Source organism: Elephas maximus, chromosome 25 (assembly GCF_024166365.1).
Source record: "Elephas maximus indicus isolate mEleMax1 chromosome 25, mEleMax1 primary haplotype, whole genome shotgun sequence".
NCBI lineage: Eukaryota > Metazoa > Chordata > Mammalia > Proboscidea > Elephantidae > Elephas > Elephas maximus.
Genome location: NC_064843.1, coordinates 65893899 through 65906008, shown reverse-complemented (window position 1 = coordinate 65906008; position 12110 = coordinate 65893899). Strand labels below are relative to the sequence as shown.

The following is a 12110-nucleotide window of genomic DNA, read 5'->3' as shown; positions in this document are numbered from 1 at the left end:
GAGCTGGGTCACTTAGCAGTGAAGAGGCTGCCTGCCTGTGAGCTGGGTCACTTAGCAGTGAAGAGCCTGCCTGCCTGTGAGCTGGGTCAGTTAGCAGTGAAGAGCCTGCCTGCCTGTGAGCTGGGTCACTTAGCAGTGAAGAGCCTGCCTGCCTGTGAGCTGGGTCACAGCAGTGAAGAGGCTGCCTGCCTGTGAGCTGGGTCACTTAGCAGTGAAGAGGCTGCCTGCCTGTGAGCTGGGTCACTTAGCAGTGAAGAGGCTGCCTGCCTGTGAGCTGGGTCAGTTAGCAGTGAAGAGGCTGCCTGCCTGTGAGCTGGGTCAGTTAGCAGTGAAGAGGCTGCCTGCCTGTGAGCTGGGTCATAGCAGTGAAGAGCCTGCCTGCCTGTGAGCTGGGTCAGTTAGCAGTGAAGAGGCTGCCTGCCTGTGAGCTGGGTCACTTAGCAGTGAAGAGGCTGCCTGCCTGTGAGCTGGGTCAGTTAGCAGTGAAGAGGCTGCCTGCCTGTGAGCTGGGTCACTTAGCAGTGAAGAGGCTGCCTGCCTGTGAGCTGGGTCACTTAGCAGTGAAGAGGCTGCCTGCCTGTGAGCTGAGTCAGTTAGCAGTGAAGAGCCTGCCTGCCTGTGAGCTGGGTCACTTAGCAGTGAAGAGCCTGCCTGCCTGTGAGCTGGGTCACTTAGCAGTGAAGAGCCTGCCTGCCTGTGAGCTGGGTCACTTAGCAGTGAAGAGCCTGCCTGCCTGTGAGCTGGGTCACAGCAGTGAAGAGCCTGTCTGCCTAAGAGCTGGGTCACTTAGCAGTGAAGAGCCTGCCGCCTGGGAGGACTGTCTTCAGGACTTGACAGGAGGCCCACATGCAGAGAAGGGTCTGCTGTTTTTACACAGCTGGGAGGAGCTGAGAGAGCTGTCCTTCACTGAAGAAGGGAGGGATGTGCTTTCCACCTTGAGAGAACCTTCCAGACTTTGCCTACATGTTTCCTGATCCTGATCCCAAACTGCAGCCTGTTGATCCTGATCCCAAGTTGTACCATTACTTCCTTAATAAACCACTTCACTGTAAGCTTGGCCTGTGAGTTCTCTGTGGTCATTGCAACGAATTATCGAACCCATTAGAGAAGTAGAGAGTGGCGTGGGCAAGACAGCTGGTGTCAGAATTGGTAAAAAGGTTGGAGAGTGGCTGTGTGTCTGACCTCCACCTCATAGCAGTCAGCTTGGGGCTGATCTTGATTTGTATTATCCCCCGAAGTTAGAAATGTTCTGACACTGCTACTAAAATTTTACAGCTTATTAGCCATTTGCGTATCTTTGGAGAAATAGCTTTTCAGGTCCTTTGCCCATTTTTTAACTGAGTTATAATTTGTTTTGTTATGGAATTGTAGGAGTTTTTTATGTATTCTAGATAAAGGTCCCTTATAAGATATATGATATATATTCCCAAAGGTTTTTCTGCTTTCAGTACATGGATCTAATTATAATAACCATTCTGATTGAGTACGCTGGGTCAGTCCCTGCAGTGGCAGCTATATGGATTATTTCTTTTGGTCCTCATGATAACCCAGAGGGATAGATAATATTTACCCTCAGTTTATAAACCCAGGCCCAAAGAAGTGAAGAACTAGCCCAGGGTCAAACAGTTTAGTAGCTGCTGCCTAAAGCCTGAGTCAAACCTGGGCCTGATCCACGCAGCCAGGCCTCCACTCTGCACTGCCTAAGGCCTGAGTCAAACCTGGGCCTGATCCACGCAGCCAGGCCTCCACTCTGCACTGCCTAAGGCCTGAGTCAAACCTGGGCCTAATCCACGCAGCCAGGCCTCCACTTTGCACTGCCTAAGGTCTGAGTCAAACATGGGCCTGATCCACACAGCCAGGCCTCCACTCTGCACTGCCTAAGGTCTGAGTCAAACCTGGGCCTGATCCACACAGGCAGGCCTCCACTCTGCACTGCCTAAGGTCTGAGTCAAACCTGGGCCTGATCCACGCAGCCAGGCCTCCACTCTGCACTAGTACTTGGACTGACAGAGCTGCATGTCCCTGTACCAGAGTTTGGAGCTTATGTAGTTTTCTGGGTTGTGTGCGTGTGTGTGCTCATGTTCATACTATGCCATCTCCAGCGTCAGCCTTGACCTCTCTGCTACGAGTTCATCATTACGTGTACTGCAGAACCTACTGTGTCTTGTTTCTCCTTTGATTGTTGTGTTTATAATGTAGATAGACAAGGTGGACGAACATCTTTCATAGAGGGGCCTTAGCTTAGTGTAAAACAAGGTTGAAAGTGAGAAAACTCTGATAGAACTTACAGAGAATTGTTTTGAGTTTTATAGAAGAAGAAATTTCTAAGTAGCTCAAGCTATCCCTCAGTAAGAATGTAACCAGCTGTCTGGCAAGAGCTTCCCAGAACTGAATATGTTCCAGCAGAAGTGGAGTGTCCTCCTTTCAGGAAGTCATAAAGTGTATTTCCACATGGGGTGAGGGGATTCTGAAGCCCCTTCTGCATAGGAAAAGGGCTTGTCCCCTATCAGGGTCGACAGATAACACAGCCGTAGTAGGGTGCTTTCTCGCTCTCTCTACAAGATTGAGTTCTGGTTTCAAGCTTTGTTTTATTTTTAAGTCTGAATAAACAAGTAACGAGGTAAAAATGTCTTTATCCTTCAAATTTTAATCTCCTTTGAAAAACATACTGCCAGTTTCTCAGATGATATACAAGTTCCAGTTTGCATGCCCAGAGAAGAGCACAGGACCCTGGTTAAGAGGTCAGCTGGATCTGTGTTTGTGACTCAGTTCTGTGGCTTCCTTGCTCTGTGACCTTGGGCTAGTTGGTGTACCTGTGTATGTCTCAGTCCTGTCATCTGAAAAATGGGAATAATAAAAATTTCTCCTGTGAACAGGTGTTAAGATTCCCTAATGCTTGGCTGGCACATAGTAAATATTCATTAAATGTTTATATCAGGGAGGGTGGATTAGGGAAGTGAATTTTTGTTGTAATAAAACTTGATCTCTTTTTAAAATCTTTCTCAGAGGAAACACAAGAATAGAAGAGGCTTGTGAAATGTATACCAGAGCTGCAAATATGTTCAAGATGGCTAAAAATTGGAGTGGTATGTATAGAGTTTTTATTTTTTTGCTTTTCAGATAAATAACTTTAAAGTCATTTCAAAGGAGGAAATGACTGTTCTTTCCCTTAGGAGAGTAAGACTGTGTTGGCCTCGTAGACAGCTATCAGTGCTTCTGACCTTCAGGGACCTACCTGTTTTGATCTCCCCATCCCCTTCCTGTCTGTGACCTCATCTCCCTCATGCTCCCCTCATTCATTCTGCCCTCACCTCGGAGACTTTGCTTGTGCTGTTCCCTCTGTCTGCACACTCTTCTCCCAAATAGAAGTGTGGCTGGTGCCCTTTTTTTCTTCAGGTCCTTCCTAAACTGTCTTCCTCTTCATGAGGTCTTTCCTGACCACTCTGTATAAACATAGTAACCGTCTTTTTCCTGGAACCACTCTTCTTCAGTGCCCTTCTCACTGTCCAGTGAAAATAAATAAAGTACATAGTTTACATATATATAATTTATTTGTATTCATTTATGTGCTTTTATTATTTGGCATTCCTCATTAAAATGTAAACCTTTGAAGGCCAGGGTATGTGTGTGGTCTGTCTCTGCCGTATCTCCAGGGCCTGGACTGGTGCCTGCCACATAGTAGGTGCTCAATGTGTTTGTTGAATGAATGAATGGATGAATCTTAGACTTTTTGATGAAATTATGGCTTTGTAGTAATGGTGGTGATTATAACACTGCTGCTTTGCTTTATAGTTTTCAAAGTTTTTTTTTTAATAAAGATAAATTCATTTGATTCTCATCTGGACAAGTATTACACCAGTTTTATAGATGAGGAAATGTAGCCTGAGAAGTTACGTGACTTCCCAGAGTTTAGGGTATGCTCCGTTAAAGACACTTGCAAGTTTGGGGAGACCAAACTGCCATTTGTTAGCAGTGATTGGAATGAGCGCTCAGAGTGAAAAAGTACGCCAGTAGCTAGTTTTGGAAGGCAGGAGCATAAAAATGTAAAACTAAAGCCACTTAATATTTGTAGGGAAGTAGAGGTAGCCTGAAAGAGTCTGGATGTGATGATATTACAGAAAGGATGGACTGTTCCATATTGGTCCTGAGATAGTCAACATAGATAAACTATCCAAAATGATAATGTTGGTGAGAGAGGGAGGATGTAGTTTGTAAAAGTGTAGAGTATGATGGCATTTACGTGAATTTTTAAACGTGCCAAACCACAGGTATGATTCCAGGATAGATGAGCAAATAATAACAATAATAACGGCCAACATGTGTGTAACGTGAGCCAGGCCCTGTTCTAAGCACTTGTGAGGTCCAAGTTATTACTGTACTCTCCAGAAACAGATCTCATCAAAGCTGCTATTCACCTGGTACATTTCCTGAACTGCCGCTTGGTAGTTAGCAGCTGCCTCAAATACCCTGGGTTGCTGTCCAGGGTACTTGAGGCAGTGTCTCTAGCCCATCATTTGGGAACCCCAACCTCTCCGTAATTCACCAACGAAAGGGTTCTGGCCTGACCAGCAGGGGTTTTCCTGTCCCAGCACTGTGACCAGTGTCCATTCTGATTGGTCAGTACCCATACCAAACTGATTGTTAAATATTTTTAAAACTGCCTAGGTATTCTTGTTATTGGAAACCAAGGCACAGAATGGTTATGTAACTTACTTAAGGTTGCACAACAAGTAAGTGGTGGAGCCAAGAATCGAACCCAAGCAGGCTGGTTTCAGAGTTTGCAGTGCTTCCTTCTCTCAGATGAAACTTCAGAAAACCAGGTAGGAGTTATGTGATTACCTCTGGAGAGGAGGTTGGGACAAGAGACGGCAGCTGAAACTTTAGCTGAATTGAATGGTTTATTTCTTTAAAAGAAATTTAGAGCAAATGTTTAATACTAGGAGTAGACACCTATGAAGCTAGTGTCTCCAGACGCCAGTCTGACCTGTGCTGGACTCATTTTTCTGAGGCTGTCTGCCCTGTTGCTTTCCCTGAACTTGGAACCTCATGATGAAGTGGGTACCTTACACGTCCCAGAGGAGACCTGAGCACCCCAAAACCAGACCAGTCAGTGATTCTGCAGGGAAATACGTGAATATTCACACTAAGTGTGATAAAAACAGATTAAACCTCATGTAAATTTCAGTCAGGTTTTGCTATAAACTTAAGAGAAAAACTGGATTTTCAAACTTTCTTTGGATTTTAAAATTATGGACCTAAATTTCATTCTTTGAGAAACTTACTTTCTCCATGTAGCCTTCATTCACAATTTGTTCAACTATTTCTGAATGTTGCTATGTAGAGCATTACTTCTTTTGTACTTACAATTATTTTCTTCCCTTCAACAATGACAACCAAGTCCAGTGGACTGCTTAAGATAGAAAGAAAAGCAAGTTAACATCCTTGACCTCTGTCTCACCTTTCTTTAGTCATTTGGTGCCATCGAGTGGGTTCTGACTCATAGCGACCCTGTGTACAACAGAATGAAACCCTGCCTGGTCCTTCACCATCCTCACAATGAAGCCCTTAGTCTGCCTTTGTTATGTGTACGTGGAATAGGGTCGAACAGTTCAGGGCTTTGCTACTGGTGTTGAGTGACCAGGCCAGAAAATGGAGGCTTATTGCCCAGCGGCACTTGGAAGCTCTGCTGGACTGAGATGGAGACGCTTTTATCACTGTTTTACTTGATTCTGATTATTTTTATATTATAGCCAAGATGTACTTGCTCGTATTTTCATGCGTTTCTAATTGAGATGCTACTTCTTCAGTGAAATGTAACTTTGTAGGAGTAGGTCCAGCACTTAACATGGGCTGTTCTGTGGGATACTTATTCCTCCAGGTTTAATTGTTGTATCTTCTTCTTCAGCTGCGGGAAATGCATTTTGTCAAGCAGCCAAGCTCCATATGCAGCTTCAGAGCAAACATGATTCTGCCACTAGCTTTGTGGATGCCGGGAATGCTTATAAAAAGGCAGACCCACAAGGTAAGACGGCTGTGCGTGTTGCGCGTCATCGCTGTGCCCCGCCTGTCCGTGTTTCCGCTTTTCAGGTGTTTTTTAAAGTAGACGCTGCTGACCTTTTTGAGTCCTGGTAAAAAGGAATTTCTGTACTTTGGAATAATAGGGAGATTTTAGTAACTTCAGGGAAATTTTTCTTCTTTAATCATTTGAGGGCTTAGTTAAAAGAAGAAAATATGTTAAATTTACCCTGGCTGTTTAGTTGTCAACACTATTTTCTTAGTCCATTTTGTGTTGCATTTTACTAATGACTTGTTATATCTTAATTTTATGAAATTATGCATTTTGGTCATAAACACTAATGTTCTCCTATTCTAAATATCTAGTCAATTTTAAGATCCAGTTAATGGAAGATTGTAATATCAGAATGGTTACAAACATCTCTGGTTCACACAGTATTCATCTGTCTTTTAAAAAGTCTTTTTCAAACTATTTGTTTAGAGAAAAGAATGAAATTGGGTATTTTAAGTGGTAAAATTTTACAAGTGTTATTTCTTTTTTAGTTAGAAAAGTGTTACACTTAGCAAGTAAAAGTATTTCTTCCCTCAACACACATGTCCATTTTATTGAGCACAGAAATCCCCACTTTTCCGAACGTATCTTAAAGAAATAAGAGTATTTTCAAGGACTTTTGTGTAAAGATTATAGTTTATTTCCAAAATGAAAAGCTGGCATCCACCCAATGAGCGGTAGAAGCAGAAGGCATCGGTACTTCAGCATGGGCTGCAGACACTGGAATCCCTGGTTTCCAGGAGTCCTCAGTAGGATGGTAAATGGTCACACGGTGACTATTGAGAGAACCACGTGAGACTGAATGTACCATCTCAATTTCAGAAAAAGGTGTGCACACAAAGAAATGTGTCCAAAAAGCCCCGGAAGGAGGGTACATCAAAATACTAACAGTGGATTTGAGTTGGAGCCGTGGTGGTGTAGTGGTTAAGAGCTCAGGCTGCTAACCAAAAGGTTGGCAGTTCAAATCCAACAGCTGCTGCTTGGAAACCCTGTGGGGAAGCTCTACCCTGTCCTATAGGGTCACTGTGAGTTGGAAGTGACTAGATGGCAGCAGGTTCCATTTGCTTGTGCTTTTTTTTTTTTTAATAGATAGCTTTGGAGCCCTGGTGGCACAATGGTTAAGAGCTCAAGCTACTGACCAAAAGGTTGGCAATTCAAATCCACCAGGCACTCTTTGGAAACCCTGTGGGGCAGTTCTGCTCTGTCCTGTAGGGTCATTATGAGTTGGAATTGACTAGATGGCAACTGGTCTGGTTTTGGTTATAGATAGCTCATTTTTCTCTTTATATTTTTCTGTGTATTTAAAGGTATAATAATGAATCCACATTTCTTATATACTTTAGAGGAAAATTGCTTTTAAAATCCATTCTAATGTTAATTTTATTTACCTAATTCTTCAGTCACATTGTACCTTTTTTAAACCAAAAGCAATAAACTTGGTGCTGTTAACAATATGCTAGAATAAGACACCACCGTTTTGTGGCAGGGAAAGCCTATCGGTTCATTTTATTAAAAAATTAATATAATTTATTAGCATTATCATTTATTGGATTTTTTTTTCCCTTTTGTGGATATGTTTACACCAAAGTTAACGTCTTTGTACGTTATACAAAATGTTGACTTCTCTTAAGAGTTGTCAGAACAGGGATTTCAAAGTGCTTTTGATTTTGGCTTCATGAAGAATAGAATCCATTTGAATCTTTCTTGTGAAGTCATACTGCCTTCCAGAAATAAGTTAGATGATATTAGTGAAGAATACACTTACATTTAAGCTTTAGCAGACATAATTTATCAGTGTTGATGACGACGCCCCTGGTTTTGTCTTCTTTGTAATATAGTCTTTCATCTGGATGGCATCCTCAGTTTAAGGGTTAGAGTAACTGAGCCAGCGTTGGCTCCATCTGTGATTTCCTAAATTATACAGGAGCCACTGTGAACAAAGGCATGCTGATGAGCCTGGCCTTCTGCATGATTTGTTTTTGCTTTTCACTAACTAACCTACCCACCCTCCACCACAAAATTGTACCTCATTAAAGTTCTGACAGCCGAGAAGACAGTTTCACCTGAGCCCTCTTTGACTAAATGGATTTTTCATTGTTTTTCTTAAATGCCTACGCTTCAGAGGCTATCAACTGCTTAAATGCAGCCATCGACATTTACACTGACATGGTAAGACATTGCATTGCTTGAACGGCTATGGGGTGGAGTTCTTGAGATGGCTAGAGTTGTGTTCTTTTTTCGTTCATTCCCAAACTGATTGGCACTCAAATAGGTAAAAAAAAAAAAAAAAAAGATTTGTGATTCTTTTTTATTTTCCCCCAGGGAAGGTTTTCAATTGCGGCCAAGCACCACATTACTATTGCAGAGATCTATGAGACTGAACTTGTAGACATTGAGAAGGTAAGCAGTCAGCAGGATTCCTCATAAACTTAATGCAAACTGGGAGACAGATTTACTCAAGAACTCTCTCCTCTTCAAGTGGAGCTGAGTGGTACAGACTGGTCATAGATGACTTCCCACGGAGGCCTGTGGGGCCTGTCGGTGCTGACCAACAGATACGCTGTTTTCCTGGAGTTAATGTGTAAGACATGACAGTTGGTTGAAATTTTACCAAACCCCACCAGTTGTTTCTGTGTCTGTCTGCTTCATGTCAGAATGTTGATATTGCCAAAATAGTCTTCAGCTCTGTCACTAAGGATTCTGAGATCTGTGAAGGAAGCTTAAGTACTGCGGGCAGTTTTATGCCTTTTAACCAAAGACTCTGACCGTGGGGAAGAAGGTAGGTGAGTGCTAACTTGGCCATTTGTGTGTTTGACATGGTTCTGGGTTTTGGAGCTGTGGTTTATAGTGGTAGAAGAAGAGTGGAAGGAGGTAAAAGTTAATGAGCACCAGTTGTTTCCCAGACTTTGTACTTGTTGGCATTCCATGAATTTTAGTGCATTTCAGCTCACCAGAGCTGGCCCCAATGCTTAAGCTTTCTCCTGTGTTACGCTGTCTTCTCAAACAAGGGATCTCCAACAGGGATGGAGTATATCTCAGAGGAAAACACATTTGTCAGATCCCAGAGTCTGTTTCAACTCAGATTTGAGACAAATGTTTCTATGAGACTGCCGTCCTGAGTACTATGGATGACAGCAGGTGAGAATCAGAAAGAGGGAGATGATAGGAGACCATCAGTGATTGTTAGCAGAATAACAAAGGCTAGGCATGCTCACTAGAGGTTAGAATTCCATCCTACCCAAATGGGTCATATCATCAGACAGTTGCTCTCTCCCTTCTCTTTGTTACGCCTGCCTGGTTTTCCTGCCACCTTGGTGACCGCTCGCCCAGACTCCTTTGCTGATTCCTCCTCTTCTCCCCACCTCCTATCATGGGATGCCCTGGGCTTAGGTCCGTGGTCCTCATCTCTCATTTGACACTCACTCTCTTGGTGACCTCTCTGGACTCACTCAGCATCACAGCTTTAAATATCATCGGTACGCCAGTTGGTTGCAAATGTAGCTGCAGCCCAGACCTCTCTCCAAACTCCAGATTTCTCTGTCCACCTGCTGCCAACCTCTCCATCTGTGTCCAAACCAAACCCAGTGCCGTCGAGTCGATTCCAACTCATCGTCTAAAACCCAGCATATCTGCACTGAATTCTGATCTCACCTCCCACCCAGTGTTCCCCTCCAAACCACAGGCATCCCTGCCTTCTCTCTTTCTCCACATCCAAAGCTCCCGAATCTCACATTTCTCACTACGTCATTGTCTCCCCAGCTCCTACTTGATCACTGCAGTAACCTCTAATTGGTCTCCCTGTTTCTACTCATCCCCGTCCCCACGTACAGATGCAACAGAGCAGCAACAGTGATCCTGGTAAGCAGTAAATCATATTCTGTTTCTCTGCTGCTTACAACCTTGCGTTGGCTCCCCACGTCACTCAGAGGAAGAGCCGGAGCCTTGCAGGTGGGCCTGAAGGCCCCAGTGGCTAAACCACCGGCAGCCCAGACCTCTGCTCTTATTCTCTTCCCCGTCACGCCCTGCTTCAGCCGCCCTGGCCTCTGCTGCTCCTCACACGTGCCAGGTGACCTCCTGCCGCAGGACCTTTGCACCAGCTCTTGTTTGCCTGCAGAGCTCTTCCGCAGATGTCCATGGGGCTAACTTCCCATGTTCTTCAAGTCTGCATGGCTAACTTCTCCATATCCTTCAAGTTTTTGCTCAGTTATCTCAGTGACTTTTCTATGAGGCATACTGTGACTGCCTAGTTAAAATTATAATCCCATCCCTCTCAGTGATACCCAGGAACCCTCCTTTACCTTGCTCAGCTTTTTCTTTTTTTGCCTTAAAGCACATGTCCCCTTACATCATACTCTGTGATGTGCTTGCTCATTTTATCCCTGTTATTCATTGTTCCTTCTTTTCACCAGAACGGGTGCCCATGACAGCAGGGAGCTTTCTGGTTTGCAGATGTATCCCAGGAGCCCAGAACGCTGGGACAAAGGGCTCTTAATAAGTATTTGTTGGATAAACAAATGATGCCTGTATCTTTCAGTCTTGGTTCAGGGAAGGGTCCCTTAGTCAGTACTCAAGTCAGGCTGGCATTGTTGATGGTCGCCCTTCTGACTTCATGCTGACCACCACATGTGGATTATACAACTCAAAATTCACTCACACTTGTCACATAGAATTCATTATTTGGCTTTTTCGTCATAATTGTCCTGCTTTTCTGAGGATACCCTCTGGTCTTCTTGATTTCATTTGTGCTACCCTGTGCATTGGCAGCATGCACGTAGACCTTCTTTCTGGAGAGGTTATCACTGAAGATCCTGGTGGAAGATGGTGGAGCCCCAGAATCGAGCCCTTCTGTGTTCCCTGGTGTGGAATTGATGATGTAACAGAAAGGAGAGGGTCTGGCATGGCTGGAGTATTTATTTGGTCAGGGTATCTGGGATGGACATGATATCTTTATTTAGATTGGATGAGTTTTGGGAGGTGGAAAGCACCTGTGAGCAGACCGTCTTTGCCAGCTGATGCCCCTCGAGTCAGGTTCCATTTCCACTCTGCTCAGCAAAGCACTCCCGGTACCCAAGACCCTGGAGTGCCATGCCGTGCCATGCCATCTCTGCTCCAGGGATGACATGAGCATGCCGTGTCACCACCTGGGCCCCTTTAAAATTGGAGGGTGGGGAAAATGATCTGTGGCATACTCTTTTTTTCCTTCCTTAAAAAAAAAAAAAAAACTGATTTGATATTATGGTAGCTTCTGAAACCCCTTTTCTTTACCTCATGGTGTCCCTAACATTCTGTGACTTGGCCAGTAGGTGGCATCTTCTTTCACTGATGTGAATTGCTCCTTTAAAAGCAATGTTTTAAGACTACTACTGAGCATGTTTCGATGGCACTGGGGCACTGGGACTGAGCACGTGCGCACACAGGGTTAATGTGTTATGTTCCCTGATGTTTGGGCCCCGGTGCTGTTTAGAAGCATCGTCTTCTCTTCCATGGTTGGACTTGCTGGTTTGGAGTTAGTTGTGTGAAGTTTAAATTTGATGAATTTGTTACACCAAGGCAGCTTATATCTGGTTTGTTACAAATAAATTTCTTCACTTTTAATACTATTCAGTATCTGTTCTCTGATTCATTCACAGATTTTTGGCTAGTGGGCAGTGAACTATGAAATTTCACCAACTCAGAGTTGGCTAAACCATTGAACCAGATAACAAATGTGTTCTCTTTAGATGGTCTTTTAAATGGTGTAGAGGAACTATGACTCATTTCTATTTTCTGCCATTGAAGAACATGCTTTAATACTGTTTGTTACGAAATGGGACAGGTATATGTCGCAGGTTCATGTTGGGTCCAGCCTAGGGGCATTTAATCTAAAAGAATTGACGCTGTTGGAAGGCTGTTTCACCTGTAAACTAGACCCTCCAGCTTGAACCGTGAAAATTGCACCTGCTCTAAGGTAGCGATGTTGGATGCAGTACTAGGTGCTCACGTCTTTGTAGTCTTCCATGTGTTCTCTAGCATTGCGGCACTTATCAGGTTTCCCGAGAAGTAA

The 12110-nt window shown here is 43.9% G+C and overlaps 1 protein-coding gene across 8 annotated transcripts in view; it reads left to right on the top strand.

Moving 5' to 3' along the window:
- NAPB (NSF attachment protein beta) overlaps positions 1-12110 on the top strand; it is a 76383-nt gene that overhangs the window by 20837 nt on the left and 43436 nt on the right. For 3 of the 8 annotated variants that reach the window (XM_049869575.1, XM_049869573.1, XM_049869574.1), the window contains 4 exons: positions 3007-3086; positions 4666-4820; positions 5906-6022; positions 8390-8467. In XM_049869575.1, coding sequence (XP_049725532.1) covers positions 3007-3086; positions 4666-4820; positions 5906-6022; positions 8390-8467 — 430 coding nt within the window. Of the gene's footprint in view, positions 1-3006; positions 3087-4665; positions 6023-8189; positions 8237-8389; positions 8468-12110 lie in introns of those variants that run through there. The other 5 variants (XM_049869580.1, XM_049869579.1, XM_049869578.1 and 2 more) reach the window with 5 other exon arrangements.